Here is a 20,511-nt window from a genome sequence, read left to right as displayed (position 1 = left end):
TGCTGCCACAGGAGACCCCTAGCCCTGCAGTAGGAACCCCCAAACCCATGGGACCCTCCCCAGCCCCTCACCCAGCTGGGTGCAGCTGGGGTGTGGTGTGCCTCCTGGTGACAGGGACAGCACACCCGCTGTGACACTTGCTGGTGGCCCTTGGGGCAAGAGCCAGCAGCTGGCCCCAACACCAGGTGGCCACTCAGTCACCCCTGTGACCAGCAGCTTATCCCAGACCTGGTCACCAGCTGGGACACCCCCTCACCAGGCAGGGAGGTGGCTCTGGCACAGCTGCAGTGGCCCTATGCTGTCACTGTCACCTGAAGGTAGAGGTGTGCAGCACCATGGCCCCAAATCCAGCCCTGGTCCAGCCTGACCCAGTGCCTGTAGGAGGGGCTCATCGCATCACCAGCACCTGGCTGTCGCTTCCAGTCACCTCCTCCCAGGAGGGTCAAGGCCACCCAGACTGTGTCACAGGCCACCAAGAGCTGCCACTGCATCCACTGTCTCCTCCCAGGTCCTGCTCTGTGCCACCCAGAGATGTCCGTGGTAGGTCCTACCCACACCTGACCCCGGTTTGGAATGGTGGCACGTGGGGAGCCAGGTGTTCCCACCAAGGGGGTGGCCAAAGGCACTGGTGGCTCTGGCAGGACACACTGAGGGCTCCAGCCGTGAACCACTGGTCGTGGGTTTGTCACCTTCCTCGTGGAGAAGTTTGGGGCTCCAGAGAAGAGGAAAAAGGGCAAGGTCTCCCTGAATCCTGGCAAGGTGGGCACTGGTGCTGCAGGGACTCTCCTGGGGAACATCTCGTGGTGGGTAACAGGCAGAGGTCCTCATGAGGCTCGAGATGTGCAAGGAGAAAAGATGCTGGGGACCAGCCAGGACACCCAGCTCCACAGGGATGTATGGAGATGGAAAAGGATTCCTGGGCTCCCACCAGGGTGCCCAGGTCCGTAGGGATGTGGGGAGCTGGAGGAGTGTCACTGGGATCCCACCAGGGTGCCCAGCTCTGTAAGGAGGGGTGGAGGTGTCCAGCTCCATGGGGACATGGGGTCTGGTCCCCATCTTTGGCCACAGCAAGACACCCCCACCTGAGGATTTTCCTGCGGTGAGCAGGTGATGGCTCTGGGATCCTCTGGAACCCTTTCCACCTCAGCCCATCCCTCCTTTGAGCCAGAGGCTGGACTGGAGACATCCTGGGATCATTCCTGTCCTCCACCCCTCTGATGCTCCACCCTGCATCTGGCACGTGGCTCTGTGGGGTGTCTGTCATGGTTGATCCTGTCCCCTCTGTCCCCTGGGTACAGGATCCCTCCCCCTGGCTCAGGAGCAGGGGCTCTGTGTGCTTCTGGAGCAGTCTGAGCCCTCCCTCCGTGATTTGGTGTCACTGTCACACCTCCCCTCTGCAACCGGGGCTGGCATAGGAGCCACCTCCTTGTGTCGCACACGTCACCCGGACCTGGTGGCTCCATGGGGAACATCCAGATGCCCAAAACCCTGGTGAAGCTCCGAGGCCAATGGTGGGGGGTCAGTACCTCTCTGCCTCAATTTCCCCCATCACATGGGATATGAGGATGGGAAGAAAGGGCTGTCACCACAGCTCCTGGCCCTGCTCCAGTGTCCTCTGGTCCCTGACAGGTGAGGCTGGCCAAATCCAGGCAAGAAAATCCCATGGGACGCTGACCCAACCTCATTTGCCAGCAGTTTTTGTACGGTCTACACAAACGTGGCATTTATAAACAGCCCTGGGAATACGGTTCTGCCATCCTGCCCCTCTCTGGCAGCTGGGGGCATGTGGGGCCCATCCCCCACCCAGCTATGGTCCCATGGGGACACAGGCACCTGGGAGGGGGCAGCTGGGGGGCCCTGAAAGCCTCAGCTGCTTCTGATGGGAAAAGGCTTCTCCTCAGTCCCATTGCCAGCGCAGCCCCTTCCCAGGGGGCCTCCAGAGCGGGAGGTAAGTGATGGGTTGCTCCTTATTCCCCGGTGCCACCAGGTCCCCAGGGATGGGCAGCATCGACAGATGAGTCCTTTGGGAGGGATCTGGGAGCTGATGACACAAGAGGAGCTGTGGGAAGGTTCAGGTGGGCAGAGCTTAGGTGGGACCACTTGGTTTGGATGCATGTGACACTGTCCCCACTGCTGTGGCACCATCCCATAGAGCTCGTTCTGTGTCCAAACCCTTCTGAAGGGCTGGCACTGCCCAGACTTGGGGAATGTGGACCCTCAGAACCTCCCAGCCCTGCCACTCTGAGCAGGAGCTCCCTGCAGAGACAGCCCAAGGATGGGGCAACCCTGGTATATGGCTTTGGGGAGCTGTGGAGCCCTGACGTGTGATTCTAGGGAACCCCTGCGTGTGGGTTTGGGCAGCTGGAAGGCTCTGGCATGTGGGGTTTGGGTTTGAGGGACCCCAGACTGTGGGTTTGGGGGCTATTGGCTGCCCTGTAAGACTCAAGCACAGGGAGCAGCCCAGGCATGGGCAGCCCTTCTGGGCACAGACCAAGGGAAAGAGGCCAAAAGGCAGGAGTTACACCCCAGGTTTTCAGGTTCCCCCCTGAGCACAAGCCCCCCAGCCCACCTCATCCCTGTGCTGGAGCAGATCTTTAGAAGCACCCTGGGGTGCCTGATGTGGCTCATCCTTCCCAGAGTGTGAAAAATGAGTTTATTCCCAGCTTGGAGTCTGTTTGGCTGCTTTGGAAAGTGGAGAGCAGAACTTCTGCCTGGGCTCTGGTGGCTTTGAGGATGGACCCTTGGGGTTTTGTCCCCTGGGATGTGTCACTGGGAGCAGCAGCAAGGTGCTCCACTCCATGCTCATGGCATTCCTCTGCCCAGCCACCGCCCTGGGACAGCCCCCAAACGGGACCTGTTGCGAGAGCTAAAAATAAAGTTTCTCACGGTACATGGTAGGTAAGCGTCCGAACACGTGGCCCCTGGACCTGCCAGCAGCTGAGGACAGGACTGACCCCCAGCCCCATCCCACGCCTGGCTGACCCCCTGTGGTCTCCGTGACCCCAAATCTTCCCCCTGACCCTCCTTCGAACCCTGCAGGACCAGCCAAGCCCCGCGCCCTCGCTGTGCCGGGTGGTGCCGGCTGTAGGCAGCGAGGAGGTTAAGCTCCCCACGCCCGCCGGATGCAGCATCCTGGGCTGGGCTCTTTCCATCTTGTTTTGGTTTGGAGGAATAAAAGCTTTGGCAGCAGCAAAGCCGCTTCCCAAAATAACTCAGCCTCCCATGGTAATTATAGATCTCTGGGCCCCGGTAGCGAGCGGAGACTTCCCAGACGGGCCGAGACCTGGGATCGCTGCTGCCGCCAGGCCGACGGACCCCGGGGTGCCTCGGGGACCTTGGGGACCTCTCCAGCTGTGCCACCCTCCCCGGGCATCACCCTCTTTGCGTCATCTCCCAGACGCAAGGTGCAGCCCCTGTGTCCCCTCCTGCCCGCAGCTGATCCCTTCAGCTTTTAATGCCCTGTGTAAAGCCCAGGTTGCAGCTCCCCGGCCTCGATGGGCACTGGGCTACCCGAGCGAGGCCGTGGCAAGCGGGTGGCTGCTCCAGGCTGTGCCCACTGGCCAGGCCGAGAACACCCAGCTCTTCCCGCAGTGCCCTCCCGCCCCCGCGGGGCTCAGCGCTGCTCCTTGAAGGGCAGGGAGAGCCCAGGCTGAGCTCCTGGAGCCCCCGAGCCCCTAATCCCCGGTAATCCTGGAGGAAAGCGCTGGCTGTGGGGATTAGGGATGTGAGCAGCCACCCTCACCTGCCTGCCCCTGCCTGCCCCTACCTGCCCCCCGCTGGGACCCTCCAGCTGGCCAAGATGAGGAGCTGGGAGAGCGGCATCCCTGCCTGGATCCCCTGAATTCGGGGTCGAGGTGGCCACTGGGGCTCTCTGAGGCTGTGTTGAACCTGTGATGGTTATTTATGGGAATAAAGGAAATGTGGAGCCATCTGGACACAGCCTGGATCTACAACGTTGGAGGGAAGGAGATTCCAGGCAGTGAAAATGCTGGGGACAAGGCAGAGATGGTCCCTGTGGAGTCACACAACTTCAGTCAGAGCCTGTCTGGGGCTGGATCTATCTTTTCCTGCTGGGGAATTACCACTGGCTTTTTTCATGAGCAGGGAAACTGAGGCAAGGGACGAGAAGCCCATGAGAGGGATGCGCTGGGAATGCATGTGACCTCACCAGCTCCCTGGGTTGGAGTGAGTTTGAGGTGGGACGAGGACAGTCCCGAGGTGCAGCTGGGCCGAGAGACTGAAATGTGGGGAGGGCTGAGCTCTGCCAGCTGCTCGCCACGGGGAGCAGCCTCCGCAGCCAAGGCTCTCCCGGCCCCTTTCATGGCCGGAACACGAGCGCCCTGGGCAACCCCGCCCGCGGTGCCAGCATCCTCCCTGCCCTCAGGGACACGGGGACACGGCCGCGTGCCATTGCCACTCACATGGGCTTGGGGCCGGGGGCATCGCGGGAAGGCGCTGCCATCCCTGAGCCGGGATGAGGTGGGGATGGGGACAGGGGCACAGCCAGCCGGGTGTCTGGGGCCCTCTGCCAGCCCACCGGCCAGGGCAGAACGGCTCAGCAACAGCCCTGGGAAGGACTTCGAGAGGGAGAGACAGGCTGGGATTTTGCAGAGGGAGCACTGGGAGACTGAGATTCGGTGACCCGTGCCCAGTGCAGTTGCCAGTCCCTGGTAGGCAGCAGGTGATGTGGGATGTGTGCTGCTGGGGTGTTTTCCCGGTACCGAACGCTCCCTAGGTGGTGCCCAGTGCTCCCAAGAGCCAGGCTGGTGTGGAGCCCAGCGCCTCCTGCACAGTACCTGGTACCTGCAGGGCAATGCCCAGGGCTGGTGACACTGCCAGGAGGTCACTCACTGTAACAGGGGCCATTCCCTCTCACCTGCACCAGTAACTGGTGCTGGGGCCTCGTACCCACTGCCTGCACCGGGCCCTGCCAATGCCAGCATCCAGTACTGGCGCCCTGCCTGTGCCCTGTCCCTGGTACTGGTGCCCAGTCCCTCCTTCAGTGTCTCGTTCCTGGTGCTGATGCCACAGTGCAGATGGTGGAGCCCTGTGCCAGGTGCTGCTGACCTGTGTCACCACCCCGTGCCACTGTGCAGTTCCCGGTGCCTGGTGCTCGGCCCCCGTGCCAGCTGCCAAAGCAGGTGCCTGGGCCCGTGCCAAGTATCGATGCCAGAGTCGAATGCCAAGGCTGGATGCTGATGCTCAGCGCCGGGTGCTGGTGCCCAGTGTGTGGTGCCAGGGTCCGGTGTGCGTTATTTGGTGCTGGTGCCGGTGCCGTGCCCGGTGCCCGGTGCCCGGTGCCCGGTGCCCGGTGCCCGGAGCCCGGTACGCATTGCTCGGGCCCGGTGCCGCACCGAGTGCCGGTGCCGGTGCCCGCGGGCGGTGCGCGGTGCCGGGCGCTGCTGCCGGTGCCCGGTGCCGCTGTCGGCGATGCCGAACGGCCCCGCCCGTCCCCCGCCCGCCCCGCCCCGGGGCCGCCCCCGCCCCGCCGCTGCTATTTCTGCTAATCCGCGGCGGGGCCCGGCCGTGCCCATCGGCAGCCGCCGCTCCCGGACGGCGCCCGGCGCCGCAGCCATGGTAAGGCCGGCGCGGACGTGGGACCGGCCCGGCCCGGGCAGCCCCGCACCGTGGCACGGGCCCGCTCCCGGAGCCCGCCGCCCTCCGTGAAGGTGACGGTGCGCGGGGGCGGAGCGGGCCGGGGCCGCCGGTGCCGCAGCGGAGCGCGGGGGGGCCTCGGGCGGCGGGGCAGCACCTGCCCGGCCCCGGCGAGCGGCAGCCCCGGGGGAGGCGTGAGGGGCACGGGCCACTCACCGGCGCGTCCCGGAGATCAGAGCTCGGCAGCGTCACCCGCGTGTCCCCTCGTCCTGCGCTCCCCCCACGGGTGTCCGTGCGTGGGCAGCGGGAGCCGCTCTGGCGCGGCTCCGTGCCGAGCATCGGTCCCTAGCTCTCGGCAGGTCCCCGGCCTCCGGCGCTGGTGGCGCTGCCGGCCCGGCCCGGTCCTCGGCCGGGACCGTGACACGCGTGGAGCCGGCTTTGCGCTCACCGGCAAGCTCCGGAGCCGCCGCTGGCATTCCCAGCCCGCGGGAGCTTGTTCTCCATCTCCCGTTCTGCCTCCTTCCTCCGCGGTGGTGATGGGTCACCAGGAGCCGCTCGGCCGGGCCGCGTCTCCGCGGGGACCTCGGGCCGTGTCCAGGGTGGGGATGAGGACGAAGGGCTGCGGCCGCGGCTCGCGTGGCACCGGGTTGTGGCCGCCGGGACGAGTGGCCTTGGTGGGAGCGCTGCGGCCGCGCTGCCCCGGCAGCCGCCGTGGGAACCAGCCCGGCACATTCTTTCGGAGCTGGACGCGGTGAAACCAGAGAGGAGGGCGGCTGGCGGAGCGTGTCGCAACGGAGCGCCTTCCCGACAGGCTCCAGACAGTGGCTTTGGGATACACGCATCAGCCTTGGAAACATCGCGGGGGGACAGCAGGCGCGGCTGGGGACCGGGGGAGACCGCGCTCCCTCGCCCGTGCACGGGGGGTGAGCTGGGGCTGGAGGTGCTCCAGGAGGGCCCACAGAGGCAGAGCCGGTTCCCCTGCCGCCGGTGCCACATCCCTCTGTCCCCAGAACAGTTCCCAGCTGGCCCGGAGGAGCAGCATGAGCACTGGTTCCTCCCCGATCTCTGCTCCCGGCTCTGAGTGGGTCAGAACTTGTCCAGCCCCACGTGCTGCGATGTCGGCTGGTTTCCAGCCTGCACTGGCCTTGCTGTCATGTCCCGGCTCACAGGGAGCCGCTGCTCATGGTCCCATCCTGGGGTCCTCGCTCAGGTGCTCACAGGTCCTTCAAGCTGCAGGATTCCCTGCGGGAGAGGGACTGGAGCTGCTGCACCAGGAGCTGTGGCTCATCCCCCGTGCTCACCTGCCTGGGGCTGACCCCCTGCCCGGAGCCGGGACCCACGCCTCAGCCTGCCCCCCATCCTTAGGGTACCCAGCACCCTGCTCCTCTAGCAGCTGCCGAGAGACTCAGTTTCCCACCTGGAATGCTGCTGACGGGTGGGATGGCAGAGCTGGGGGTACCCTGATTCTCCGGCGGGAGCATCCCGCGCGTCCAGAGGCGGGGCCGAGCAGGCACGGCCCAGGTTCTGTCTCCCTTGGAACGAGCTGGCCTGGTCCTGGCAGCGCTGGGCTTCGCTGGGGGCTTGTCCTGCGTGGGGTTCGTGCCTTTGGGGCAGCGTTTGTGCCTGGGATGCTCAGCCATAGTGAGGTGGCATTCTGGGTGTCACCTTTAGAGGGCTTGGGAACGCCTCTGTCGGCCTGGCGGTGGGGGCAGCACCTCGCCGGGATGTCCCCTTCCTTTCCCTGCAGAAGCAGTCCGGGAAAACACCTCCCGTGGGAATGTGGTATCCGTGGAACGATGCTCGGGGGCAGCCGGTGGCTTTCCTAGGTCAGGCTTTGCCCGCTGCCCCCGTGTCCCCCACCGCCGCATCCCTCGGGCTGTCACCGCGCGGGGACGGTGCGATGCAAAGTGACAGGCGGGGACGAGGCGGCGTGTGCGGCTCTCGCTGGGGCTGACAGCCCGGGTGTGAGGCCGGCTTGCACTCAGCCGCGTGTGTAATCTGCTTACGGGGGCACCAGCGCAGCCCCGGGCTCTCCCTGCCGTAAATCTCTGCTCCTGCCTGGAGTGCGGGCTGGGACGCTTGGAAAGCAGCCGAGAGCCCCTGAGCTGCCCTGATGCATCTCGACACACATCAAGGTGAATCACCATCCCTGGTGACCCCGAAGTGACAGCTGGGGAACCCTGACTGCCACCCACGGCTCCTCCTTGGGGAGCTGTCAACCCTTTGCTTCCCAGGATGAGCCAGGAAAGCCGAGCAGGAATGCTGGAGCCTGTGGTGGGAGCGTCCCAGCCCAGGGCTGGGTCCTTCCTGGCCAGGCCCGGCTCGAGCAAGAGCTTGGAGCCACGTGGGGAAGCTTTAATTGTCGGGTGCAAAAGTGTGGAGAAATTAGGTTTCTGACCTCAAAGAGGCTGTGGAGCCCTGCTGGGGAATGCTCCAGGTGGGCAGCAGGAGTGGACATGGTGTGCGCTGGGATGGAGGGGCATTTTTTCCCGGGAGAGAGGGACTTTTGTCCCAGGATGGAGTGGGTTTTTGTCCTGGGACAGAGGTGTTTCCAAGGACTGAGTGTCCTCCTGGGCTGCAGCCAATCTGTGTGCTCAGCCAAGGGGTGCTGGTGGTGCCGGTGCTGCTGATGGTGGTCCTGCAGCCCACCCAGGATCTCCCTTAGCCGATGATGGCTGCTCCTTGAAATCTCCCCAGTCAGGCAGGAGCTGGCTTTGTCTCTCCCCGGGGGTTCCTCTCCCCTCCCGTGCCGCTCTCAGGGGCCGTGCCTGGCTCCTGGGTGCCGCGGGCGCCCGGCGCGGAGCCTGCCCAGGGTGGAGTTATGCTAATACTGCTCCCCAGCCCTCGGCGCAGCCGGGGCCACTCGGCATCTTCTGCTGGCCACGGGCGACACCGGCTGCGCCATGGCCACCTGCCCCGAGCTGCAGCCCGGGCAAGAGGTACGGGGGCAGCGCCCGTCCCCGGCGAGGCGAGAGAGGGGGTGTGGGGCACGGACTGTGGGGAGGTGGCGCGGCTGGTCCTCTGTCCCTGGGACAGCCCTGCCGGGGTCGCGCTTGCTGCAGGACCCCCAAGGACGCGGCGCAAACCTCGGTGTCGCGGCGCTGCCGAGATCATGGGCCAGGGGTGGGGGCGAGCCCCAAGGGGCTGGAGCCCGGAGGGACGGAGCGGCAACAGGGCTGGGAGCGCTCGCCGCTGCTGGTGGCATCACCTCCCGTCCCCGAGTGTCCCCGGCCGGGCTGCGCTGTGCTGGGGGCCGGCGCTGATGCACCCCAGGTCAAAGGCGGCGAGGAAGAGGATGCTGCGGTCGCACAGACCCACCGAGCACACGGGACCCGCTGGGGCAGGGGGGAGCACGGGGGTCCCGCAGCCCCCCAGCCTGCCCCCGCGGTCCCCGTGCTGTGGCCGCGGGGGCAGCGGGAGCGGGGCCGGGCGTGCGAGCGCTCAGCCCCGGCAGCGCTGTGACCTTGTTTCCAGCCCGCTAACTCCGCGCATCTCGCCTTGCCGCCGGCACCGGCGAGCGGGGACGCGGCGGAGGGAGGACACGCGTCCCCACGGAGGGGTCTCTCCCGGAGGCCCCGGTCTGGGGGGCGCTGACCCCCGGCTGGGAGCCTCCGCGGTCACGGGCCCCCCGGCCCTGCATGCCTCTCCTTTGGGGTCTCACCGCCCGTGGGGCTGGGGTCGCCTGGCAGTTGCTTTGGCACCCTGGGGACATCGGTGCCGGCTGGCAGCGGGGCTTGGTCCCACGGCAGCCGCTGCCGGACGTGCCCTTGGGGACGCGTCTCCTCCCGCCAGCGCTTGTAAACAGGATGCGGAGCCATCCCAATCCCGGCGTCCCCGTCCCTCGTCCCAGCCCCGCCGCCCCCCGGGGCAGCAGCTGGGGGCAGCTGTGCCTGTGCCCCCAGCCCCTGCCGAGGGCCGCTGCCCGCGCCCCCTCCGACCCGGGCAGAGCCGGGGGAAGGAGGCGTCGGGCTCCCGGTCGTGTCTGTCCGGCTGTCTCCTGGGACTGCGGGGACGGGAGCCCCTTGTGCTGACACCCCATGAACGGGCGGTGGGCGGGGGGCTCGGGCACCAGGGGACCCCTGCCCACCCCTGCCTCCTACCTGCCTTCCCCTGGCTGCAGCCCCACTCAGGTCACCCCCCAACTGCTCTTCATCTCTTCTTGGTGTCTCTGCCTCCTCCCGGGTGCCTCCTTGTCCTCCTGGCAGGCCGTGGGGCGCGGGGGGGTCCTGGCTGCCCCAGAAGACCCCGAGGAGCGGCGGGGTGCCCAGGGGGAAGGTGCCCACCCCTGTCCCCCGGAGTGCCAGGAGCCGTCTGCCGTCCCCACGCCGCAAGTCGTAAGCGCCCGAGGTGCAAGGGACCATGGCTGTCCCCACTGCCATCCCCGTGGCTGTCCCCGTGGCTGTCCCCAGGGTGGTGGCTGGTCCCCTGGGGTGGCCGTGTCCCGTCTCTCCTCCCATCCCTGCCACCTTTGGGCTGCATGTGTCTGGCTGCTGCGGCTTGGGGCTTGTGGGGCTGAGCTGGGCGCTGCCGTCTCAGGCTGGCATTGCCACCGCCAGTGTCACCTCCTCCCTTGGTCCCCAGATAAAGCGTTTCCTGAAGGAGGACTCGGACGAGGCTGAGCTGACCCAGTTCCTGCGGGATTGCCCACCAGCTGACAGCTCCAGGAAGGTGGAGGCCCCGGAGGGCCGGCGGGAGCCCCTCGGCAGCGTGGCCAGGGTGCCCCCAGACGAAGCCAGCGATGAGAGGGACGCCAGGATCTTCTCCCGCTCTCGGCCCCCGGATTTCCAGCAGCACATCGCCGCCCCCCCCGCCCCCCAGCCCCAACCGCCCGCGGAGCCCCTGGGGGCAGCTGGACCCCTACGACTCCTCCGAGGTGCAGGACGTGTCCGCGGGGAAGGGGAGGACACATACAGCCAGGGGCTGCGGGAGGGAGGAGGTGAACGCAAAGGCTTCTGGCAGGCATGGCTTCATCCCCTGGAACTCCAACGCTGGGAATCCTTTTGCGGGCAGGAGGAACGGGGGGCGCTTTCCAGGGTAGGAAGTGTCCCTGTGCCACGTCCCCTGTGCCCTCTGCAGGATGACAAGGAGTACGTGGGCTTTGCCACGCTGCCCAACCAGGTGCATCGCAAGTCGGTGAAGAAAGGCTTCGACTTCACCCTCATGGTGGCAGGTAAGGGGATCCAGCCGGCCTGGGGGTGCTGACCTGACCCCACTCTGGATCCCAAACACCCTGCACTGGGGGTGGGGGGGCACAGGCTGCCCGCCCCCCATCTTTGTCCTGCTTTCTCAGGGGAATCTGGGCTGGGCAAGTCCACCCTGGTCAACAGCCTCTTCCTGACGGACATGTACAGGGACCGCAAGCTGCTCAACGCCGAAGGTCAGGGGGGACAGTCACGGCCCAGGGGGGTGTCCTGGGTGAGCTGGGCAGTGGCAGAGCCCAGGGATGCTCCTGGGGGCCGCAGCCCCTCTCCCTGCCCAGCCAGGCTCCTCTAAATGACATGTGTTGTGTTGCCCACTGCCCACTGGCACTGGGGACTGCTCCGAGGCAATGGGGACCCCCCGTGCACAGGATGGGGACTCCCCACGGGGACTTTATTTCCACAGGAAAAACAAGCCCTGGCTTGTTGGAGATTGGCTGGAGCTGCAGCATTTCTGGGAGGCTAGGGACAGTCAGGGTCTGGGGCACAGTGCCAGCTCAGCTGCAGCCAGTTTTTAAATTAAAATGGCCCAAACTTGCCTAAATCCCCAGGAGTTAGAGAGGTTTGCTTTGATTTGTTTCCATTGCTTGGAGTGAAAGCCAAAACACACAATGCAGTAGGAGCATCCTTGGAGATGCAGGGACACGGAGGGTCCTGGGTTGAAGGGGCGCATGCAGTCTGGAGCTGTGGGGTCACCTGAAATGCTCCTGCAGCAAGGCCCAGCCCCAGGAGACCCCTGTGCTGCCTGAGCTGTGCTCCTGGGGTGGCAGTGGCACAGCCACCGTGGGATGGGTGCAGGTCCACGGGGATATGGGAACCACAGCATGGAGCATCCCCTCCTGGGCTGGAGCGTGGCATGTGTCGGGGCTGAGCCAGCTGGGTCACCCAGCCCCCGGGTGGGGGATGACACCCAGGGGTCACAGCATGTCCCCATGTCACCCCCACCATCCCTGGTGTCTCCCCTGGTAGCGTGTCCCTACCCACAGAGCGCATCACGCAGACAGTGGAGATCACCAAGCACGTGGTGGACATCGAGGAGAAGGGGGTCAAGCTGCGCCTGACCATCGTGGACACACCGGGCTTTGGGGACGCTGTCAACAACACTGAGTGGTGAGTGCCATGGGGTGGGCACTGTCCCCAGACTGGGTGAGATGCTGAGTGCCATGGGGTGGGGACTGTCCCCAGGCCGGGGGGATGCTGAGTGCCATGGGGTGGGCACTGTCCCCAGACTGGGGGGATGCTGAGTGCCATGGGGTGGGGACTGTCCCCAGGCTGGGGGGATGCTGAGTGCCATGGGGTGGGCACTGTCCCCAGGCTGGGGGGATGCTGAGTGCCATGGGGTGGGGACTGTCCCCAGACTGGGGGGATGCTGAGTGCCATGGGGTGGGCACTGTCCCCAGGCTGGGGGGATGCTGAGTGCCATGGGGTGGGGACTGTCCCCGGGCTGGGGGGATGCTGAGTGCCAAGGGGTGGGGGTCTCCCCAAGGCAGACACCTCCCATGTCTCACTGGGCTTAGGTGCTGAACCATGGGAGGTATTGAGCTGGGGGTCCACAGGGAGTGTGTGTGTGGGGGGGTCCCACGGAGGACTCGGTGTCACCTCGCTGTCCCTGCAGCTGGAAGCCCGTGGCCGACTACATCGACCAGCAGTTCGAGCAGTATTTCCGTGACGAAAGTGGCCTCAACCGGAAAAACATCCAGGACAACCGAGTGCACTGTTGCATCTACTTCATTTCGCCCTTCGGCCACGGGTACGGGCGGCCCTGCCCGCGCTGCCGGGGGGGCTGGGCAGGGTCTCTGTGGGACGGGGCTCACCAGGCTCCCTCTGCAGGCTCCGGCCCCTGGACGTGGAGTTCATGAGAGCTCTGCACCAGCGTGTGAACATCGTGCCTGTGCTGGCCAAGGCTGACACCCTGACTCCTGCCGAGGTGGAGCGCATGAAGAACAAGGTGAGGGGAGGTGGGGCAGCTGGGAGATGTCCCAGCAGGTCCCTGGGCGTAGGGGTGCCCTGGGGTCTCCATCCGTCTCCTGCCTGGAATTTGCCCTGGAACGTTTTCCAGACTCTAAGCACTGTAGGGGACCATGTTGCCCCCATGGCCACCAAGGACATATCTGCCCAGGGCTCAGCTGGGGGTTGGAAGGACTGGGGGGTGTCCATGACATCTGGCTGGAAGGAAAGGGCTTTTGGGGGCCATTGGCCCTGTGTGGTGCCTCCTATGCTCTTCCCGAGGCCGGAGCCCTGCCCTCAGGGAGCTGTTTGCCTCCAGATCCGGGAGGAGATTGACCACTATGGCATCCGCATCTACCAATTCCCTGAGTGTGACTCAGACGAGGATGAGGAGTTCAAGCTGCAGGACCAGGCACTGAAGGTGGGTCTGGCTCCTCTAGCTCCATCACTGGAGGGGCAGAGCCCCGTGGCCAGGAGGACACATCACCCTGGGTTAGCTGCTGTGCTCTTTGGGGCCGTGCAAGCTCTCCAACACGGAGGGGCTGGCACATTTCTCACTACCCAGACATGTCACCAAGATCCCATGGGTGACGCCTGCAGCTCGGTGCAATAGGGCTTGGGTGGAGAAACCCGCGACATGGCCTCTGCTGTCCCACTGGGGCTCTCCACAGCCGGGCCCTTGGGATATCCTGGCAAACGGTAGTGGACACAGCCGAGGAGGGCACGTGGAGGGATGCGGGTCCTGGCAGGTGGGGGGTCACGGCAGGGCCCTGCTGACCCCCCACGCCCTTACAGGAGAGCATCCCCTTTGCCGTCATCGGCAGCAACACGGTGGTGGAGGCCAAGGGCCGGCGCGTCCGCGGGCGCCTCTACCCCTGGGGCATCGTGGAAGGTAACGCTGGGCTGTCCCCGGCAGCCCCCGGCCTTGGGGACGGGGACGCGGTGCGCCCACGGCGGCCCCGGGGCGGGTGGGACCCTGGCCGTGGCCCCCTGAGCCTGCCTCCCCCGCAGTGGAGAACCCGTCCCACTGCGACTTCGTGAAGCTGCGCACGATGCTGGTGAGGACGCACATGCAGGACCTCAAGGACGTGACGCGGGAGACGCACTACGAGAACTACCGCACGCAGTGCATCCAGAGCATGACCCGCATGGTGGTCAAGGAGCGCAACCGCAAGTACGGGGCAGGGCTGGGGCCGGGCCGGAACGGGGGGCTCCTCGCTTCGGGGTGACCCCACCCGCTGCAAGTGGGGTGTCGGCGGGTCAGGGCTGTGCGTGGATCCGTGCCGGGGAGCCCCGGGGCCGGCTGGGGAGCCCCAGTGTGGTGACGGGCCCCTCCTGTGCCCTTGGGCTGGCAGTGCCTGGGGGGGATGCTCCAGCAGTGAGGGGCACCCTGTGACCCCAGGGTGGCTGGGGGGATGCTCTGGTAGTGAGGGGCACCCTGGATCTCCCCAGAGCTGGGGCTGGTTTGAGGGGCATATTCCAGCAGTGAAGGGGACCCCACGTGCCCCCAAGGGCCGGGGCTGGGGGCCAGGGGTGTGCTCTGGCAGCAAGGGGGACCCTGTGTCCCCCCTGGGCTGGCTGTGTCTTGGGGGATGCTTCAGCACTGAGGGGGATCCTGCATCCCCCTGGGGCTGGCTGTGGGGGGATGCTCCAACAGGGAGGGGACCCTTGCGCCCCAGCATGCTCCAGCACTACAGCAGGAGCCCGACAAAGGCTGAGGCTTTGCTCACAGATCAGCCAAACACAGCACCCACATCCGCTTCAGCCACCCCGAGGTGCTGAGGGAGCCCCCCCAAGCAGGGTCCCTAGTGAGACCCTCCAGCTGGGAGTTGGAGCAGTGTGGGAATGAGTGGAGACCCTGTGGCTCCTGGGGGGCTGGAGCTGTGCTGTGGCTATAGGCACCTCTCTAGGCACCTCTAAGTGTCTCTCCCTGTGTGCCCCGGGGCAGGAGCCATCCCTCCGTGCTGCGGCTGTGCTGCGGGAACTGCTCCGCCGACTGAGCCGGGACCGCCCGGGGCTGCACTGGGCCCCGCCCAGCTCCCTCTGCCACCCCCAGCCCCCCCTGCCACCCCTGCCCCCCCCGGCCCCTCTATAAAGTGCTTGTTGGTACCCAACACTGTCTTGGTCCTTCTGTGCCCGTGCCAGGGCCAGGCAGCCGCCCTCGAGGTGAGCCAGCCCTGTGGACACCCACTCTGGCCCCGTGGCCACCCACTCGTGCCCCACACAAGCTGCTCTGCCAAAGAACGCTGTGTGCCGGTGGTGTCACCCCGGCTCCCCCAGGTTTGGGGGATGCGTCACTGTTTGGTGGCACTGAGCCCCCGGGGCTGCCCAAGGGAAGGATGCCCCCATCACGCTGCCCTCCTGGGGACGTGATTTTGGGGTGCTGAGAGCCTTTGCTGCTCACCCCACTGCTGGTGCCCTGCTCCGGTCTCGTGCTGCTGCCAAGGCCATCAGGGGCTCCACGTGCTCCTGACTCCACGTGTTCCTCACGTCCCCCACGGCGAGAGCCGAGACAACGGCAGCGTCTTCCAAAGCGGCTCCCGAGGCGGCCAAACCCTGGCCTGGCCCAGCCCCTGGCCCAGTAGGACCCGTGGGGTGGGGATGGCCTGTTCTGCCCGCCCCGCACCCGTGTCCATCACCCCTTTGCCGGGGGGGCTGCGCTGGCGGTGGCACGTGGCGGTGGCACACGGCAGCACGCGACCCTGCTGGCCGCCGTTGGTGTCCCGGCCTTGTCACCCGCTGGGGTGGCACGTGGCATCCACAGGGACGGCTGGGAGAGCTGGTCCCTCCCAGGGACGTGCGCATGGGAGAAGCCATCGGCTGGGCTGGCCCTGGTCCTGCGTGGTGCCATGGCCTCGGGGGGATGCTCGCGGCTCTCTCCAGCAGGAGCGGGCTTGAATGGGGGCAGAGCTCGGGAAAAGGGTGTGGAGCATCCCTGGGTCTGGCAGGGCAGTGGAGTGCCTGGAGACCCCTTCCTGAGACCAGGGGACGGAGTGGAGATGCCGAGGTTTTGAAGTTTTAAAGCAGCAGGGAAAATACAAGCCCAGGAGAGCCCAACCCCAGTGAGATTCTCCCCAAATCGGGAGGCTGTGGAGGAAGTCCCTGGGTCCCCCCTTGGTTCATGAGTGGCAGGTTGAGGGTGCTGAGGTTTGCCTGGAACTGCTCACATCTCCCCTGCTGGGGAAAAGCCACTCTGATGGTGGGCATGGGGCCTAGGGGCCGTGCAGGGGGTTCTGGGCACCTGTGGGGGTTGGGGCATCCACGGGGGAATGTCCCCGGAGGGGCTGGGGCAGCACCCTCACCTCCTCTCTCTGTCCACAGCAAGCTGACCCGGGAGAGCGGGACAGACTTCCCCATCCCCGTGATCCCCCCGGTGCCAGATGTGGAGACGGAGAAGCTCATCCGGGAGAAGGATGAGGAGGTGAGTGTGGGGCGGGCTGAGCTCCCAAACCCCATCTCCGCTCCCTCCAGCCGCGGTGATGGCACAGCCCTCAGGAGCCACCCTTCCTGCAGCCTGCCAGCTGCTGCTGCTCCAACGAGCAGGGTCTGGAGGTGCATCCAAGGGTTCCCCCTTGCCCAGCTCTTGGCGATCTCAGTTTGTCTGGGATGCTCAGCCCGAGCCCCATTTGCACGGGAGCTGCGTGCCTGGGGCTTGGCACCGTCCACGATCCCGGCTCTGCTCCCTTCCAGCTGCGGCGGATGCAGGAGATGCTCCAGAAAATCCAGAAGCAGATGAAGGACTCGCACTAGCCCGTCCCTCCTCCTGCCCCGCTCCTCCTCCTCCTCCTGCTCCTGGCCCCAGATCAGAAATGTTTACATCACGCTCCACCTGCCCGGCCCCGCTGCCAGACTCGGTACCAACACTCACCCACCACCCTGAGCTGCGGCATCGCCTTATCCAAGCGCCCAGCGCCCGTGGGGGCACGAGGGGACGGCGAGGGGACAGTGAGGGACAGGGCACCCAACCCGGGGTCCCCTGCTCCAGTCCCTTCCACCTCACTGGGGACATCTTGGTCCCCCAAGTTTTGGTTTCCCGTTTCTCCACAGCTCTGGGGAGGGCCCTGGCCAGCCTGGTCCCCACAGCGTGTCCCTTGTCCCTGTGTCACCCCGGGCTCTCAGCTTACAGCCTTTATGTTCAGCTTGGCCCTGGCCTAAGGGAAGAGGAAAGGGGGGCACTGGTGGCAGCCCCCCAAAGGCCCCAGCTGCCCCGCTGTGGGGAACAGGGCTGTTCCCCTGGCCTTGGCTGGCGTGGAGGGACAGCAGCTCCTGGGGACCACAGGGGACAGAGGGGTCAGAGGGACAGCTGCCATGCCAACACCAGTGCAGGGGACTGAAGCTTGTCGGTGTCCAGCCCTGTGTCCTCACCCTGTCCCCACTGAGTGACAGCAGGGCTGTGGCACGGAGAGCATTGGGGAATCAATGGCCCCAGGGAAAAGTCCCTTGAGTCCCAAATCAGAGGCTGGGCACCCCCAGCTGCCATGATGTTGGCCCTGTAAAGCAATAATGAGTGTCCTGTGCCCATGGCACCTCTCACCCCATGGCAACAGCACCGGCCCTGCCTGGAATTTCGGCCCCAGCTGCCACTTGCTTGTCTGTGGTGTCTCTGTGTGCCCAGGATGTCCCTGTCCCTGCTGCTTCTTGGCACAGCAGCCCTGTGTATTCTCCAAGGATATCCCCATCCATGTTGCTTCACAGCGAAGCACTGCTGCGTGTCCCCGTGTCCCCCGTGGTGTCCCCATGTTCTCCACCACGTCCTGGTTGGTGTTGTTGCCCTACAGAGCACTGCAGCTTGTCCCCCCAGCTTGTCCCCCCAGACTGTCCCCATCCGTGTTGCTTTCCCACAGAGCTATGTCGCATCCCTGTGTCCCCCTGGGATGTCCCCAGCCATGTCACCACCCTGCAGGGCTCTGTGTAGTGTCCCTGTGTCCCCAAGGATGTCCCCAGCTGTGTTGCTCCCTGCAAAGCCCCACTGTGTGTCCCCAGGGTGAGCCCTGGCCACCTCTCACAGCATCCCTGGGGAGATGGATCCAAACCCCCTCCTGGGTATGGGAAAGCCCACAGGGGATGGTGAGGATGCAGGCAGGACTGGGAACAGTGGGATCACTGGAATGGTGGGATCAGTGGGATCACTGGGAACTTGCTGGTGTGGAGATGTGTCCTGTGCCCATCAAGGCCCCCAAGCTGGGGTCCCCCAGGTGGGATGTGGCTGGTGGGGGCTGTGCCCAGCTGAGGCTCGGGGGTGGGGGCTGCAGGGTGCCAGGGCAACATCTGGCCTGCGTCCCCCATGTCCCTGTGCCAGCGGGGGGCCCCAAGGCCCCCATGGGCAGGGCCTCCTTGGGCAGGGCCCCGCAGGGAATATTTAGCGCTTTCCTTTTTTTAATCTTGCTATTTTCTTACAGAAGCCCCTCCCCTGGCATGACGGTCCTAGAGGCGTTTATTAACGGATCAGAGAGTATAGGTTTATAAATTCTTATAGAGTAGTGGAAATATTTTTATCCCTCCACAATTGTTCTCAATAAATATGGCTGACCTGGCTTGTCTGCAACCTCATGTGGCTTCTACTGAATGGGGGCACCCCACAGCCCTGGGCATCCCTCATCCCTGGGCACCCCACAGCCCTGGGCACCCCACAGCACTGGGCACCCACATTCTGAGGCTGGTGGTGGCCTGTGCTGTGGCCTTCTGATCCCAGTTCCTGTCCCCTTGGAAAAGGCTCAAAATGGATAGTGGGGGGTTTGTGCTGCACTCACAGGGACACCCAGCTTGGGGCGTGGTGGGAGAGCCCCTTGGGATCCAGCTCTGGGATGAGGGGGCACAAGGAGGGGGTCTCCCCCTCTCACATGCTTTGGGGTGCTGGGTTCTCCTGCTGTGAGGCTGGGATGGGAGTGGGGAGAGCAGAGCCTGAGCTGGGATGGGATTGCCCTCTACCTGCTGCCCCTGGGCACCCTTGAGTCCCCCCGCAGTGGGGGAGCCCTGGCTGGAGACACCACCAGTACCCGTGCCCTGTCACCCCTGCTCGGGTCCCCCAGAAGCTGCTGGGGTGGAGGAGCAGGAGGGCTGGGCAGAGCAGTGCAGGGATGGATGGGCTGCATCTCCAGCTGCCTCCCAGTGGGCATCATCCACCTGCACCCCATTATCCCACCTGCACCCCAATACCCCACCCCTGCCCCTGCATCCCCTCCATCTCCTGCCCTCAGAGCCCTTGGGCTGATCCAGCCCAGCTGAGGGCAGGGCCGGGGACCTGGGGCAGGGCCATCCCCAGGGCCAGCACAGACCGGGAACGGGTGGATGGAGGGAGGGATGAGGGATGGAGGGATAGATGGAGGGATGGAGGGATAGATGGATGGATGGATGGAGGGATGGATGGAGGGATGGATGGATGGAGGGATGGATGGATGGATGGAGGGATGGATGGATGGAGGGATGGATGGATGGATGGAGGGATGGATGGAGGGATGGAGGGATGGAGGGATGGAGGGATGGATGGATGGAGGGATGGATGGATGGATGGAGGGATGGATGGATGGATGGAGGGATGGATGGATGGAGGGATGGATGGATGGTTGACTGGCTGGCTGGATGGATGATGAATGGATGGATGGATGATGGATGGATGAATGGATGGAGGGATGGATGGATGAATGGATGGAGGGATGGAGGGATGGATGGATGGATGGATGGATGGATGGATGGATGGATGGCACCCTGTGGAAGAGAACTGGGAGCTCTGGTGGGTGACAAATGGGACATGACCTGCCCATGGGCACTGGCAGCCCAGGAAGCCAAGTGTGTCCTGGCCTTAACCCAGTGGAGTGGCAACAGGGGAGGAAGGGGATGCTTTCTCCGCTCTGTTCTGCTTTCCTGAGACCCTTCTGGAGCTGCCTCCAGCTCATCCCAGCACAGACATGGAGCTTGTAGAGCAGGCCCAGAGGAGGCCACCAAAACCATCTGAAGTGGTCCATGGTCTCTGCTGCGGAGGAAAACTGCCTTGTGGGACCTGCCAGCCCCACCACTGCTCTGTAGCAGCCACTTCTCCCTTTGCTGAGGGTCAGAGCATGGACCCCACCTCCTTGGAGTCCTTCCCTCCTTTACCAGTGCTGCCTCAGCCCCACCTTGCTTGGCCTAGGGTGTTGAGCTCCATGGTGGCTGTGATGCCAATTCCTGCTCTTCACCAGGCCAAACCCCATCGTCCCCTCCATGAACCCTCTTATCAACATGGGAATGGAAAATGTTTGTGCTTCCTTGGCTGGAAGCAGCTCTCACCCCAGAGGCTGGGATACACAAACCTCCCACATCCCACCATTGCAGCTCCAAGAAGGATCCCCTGGCTGCCTCTCCCTCCCCAGAACCGCCAACAGAGCCTCTGCTTTTGGCCCCAGACTGGATGATTTACCCAGTTCCCCTTTTCCCAGAGGATAAAACCCAGCACTGATCCTCCAGTGACAGCCCCAGCTGTGCCCACCCTTCCCTGCACTCCATTCCATGTGAGTTCCATCACACCTTTAAAAATAAAAAGCCTCAAACCCACTCAAACCCAGCCTTCCCAAGGCAGAGATTGATATTTCCACATGGCAAATGCTTCCATGCAATTCCCCAGTGTCCTATTTTTGGTTTCTCACCAGTCCTGGCACTGGTTGCAGCATCCATGCTGGAGCTCCAGCTGAGCTCGGTGGAAGGGAATAAAAGTTTCTTAGGGCGGAAAAGGAAATCTCTCATCTCTCTGTGCCACCCACACCTGACACCTAAAATCTCAGGTGGCATCAGTCCTATT

At 65.0% G+C, this 20,511-nt stretch overlaps 1 protein-coding gene across 1 annotated transcript; it reads left to right on the top strand.

Annotated features, from left to right (window-relative positions):
* Positions 1 to 6,296: 6,296 nt before the first annotated feature.
* On the top strand, positions 6,297 to 18,285 carry SEPTIN4 (septin 4). The gene is given in 13 exon segments (XM_040082650.2): positions 6,297 to 8,534; positions 10,177 to 10,398; positions 10,400 to 10,468; positions 10,672 to 10,765; positions 10,886 to 10,972; positions 11,780 to 11,903; positions 12,409 to 12,543; positions 12,624 to 12,741; positions 13,060 to 13,161; positions 13,536 to 13,632; positions 13,752 to 13,914; positions 16,062 to 16,161; positions 16,431 to 18,285. Coding segments are annotated over 13 exon segments (1,407 nt in total). The 5' UTR covers positions 6,297 to 8,498; the 3' UTR covers positions 16,491 to 18,285.
* The last annotated feature ends 2,226 nt before the right edge of the window (positions 18,286 to 20,511 follow it).

The sequence above is a fragment of the Hirundo rustica genome, chromosome 19 (genome assembly GCF_015227805.2).
Source record: "Hirundo rustica isolate bHirRus1 chromosome 19, bHirRus1.pri.v3, whole genome shotgun sequence".
Lineage (NCBI taxonomy): Eukaryota > Metazoa > Chordata > Aves > Passeriformes > Hirundinidae > Hirundo > Hirundo rustica.
Note: the sequence above shows the minus strand (reverse complement) of the source record. Positions and strands in the feature narration are given on the sequence as shown.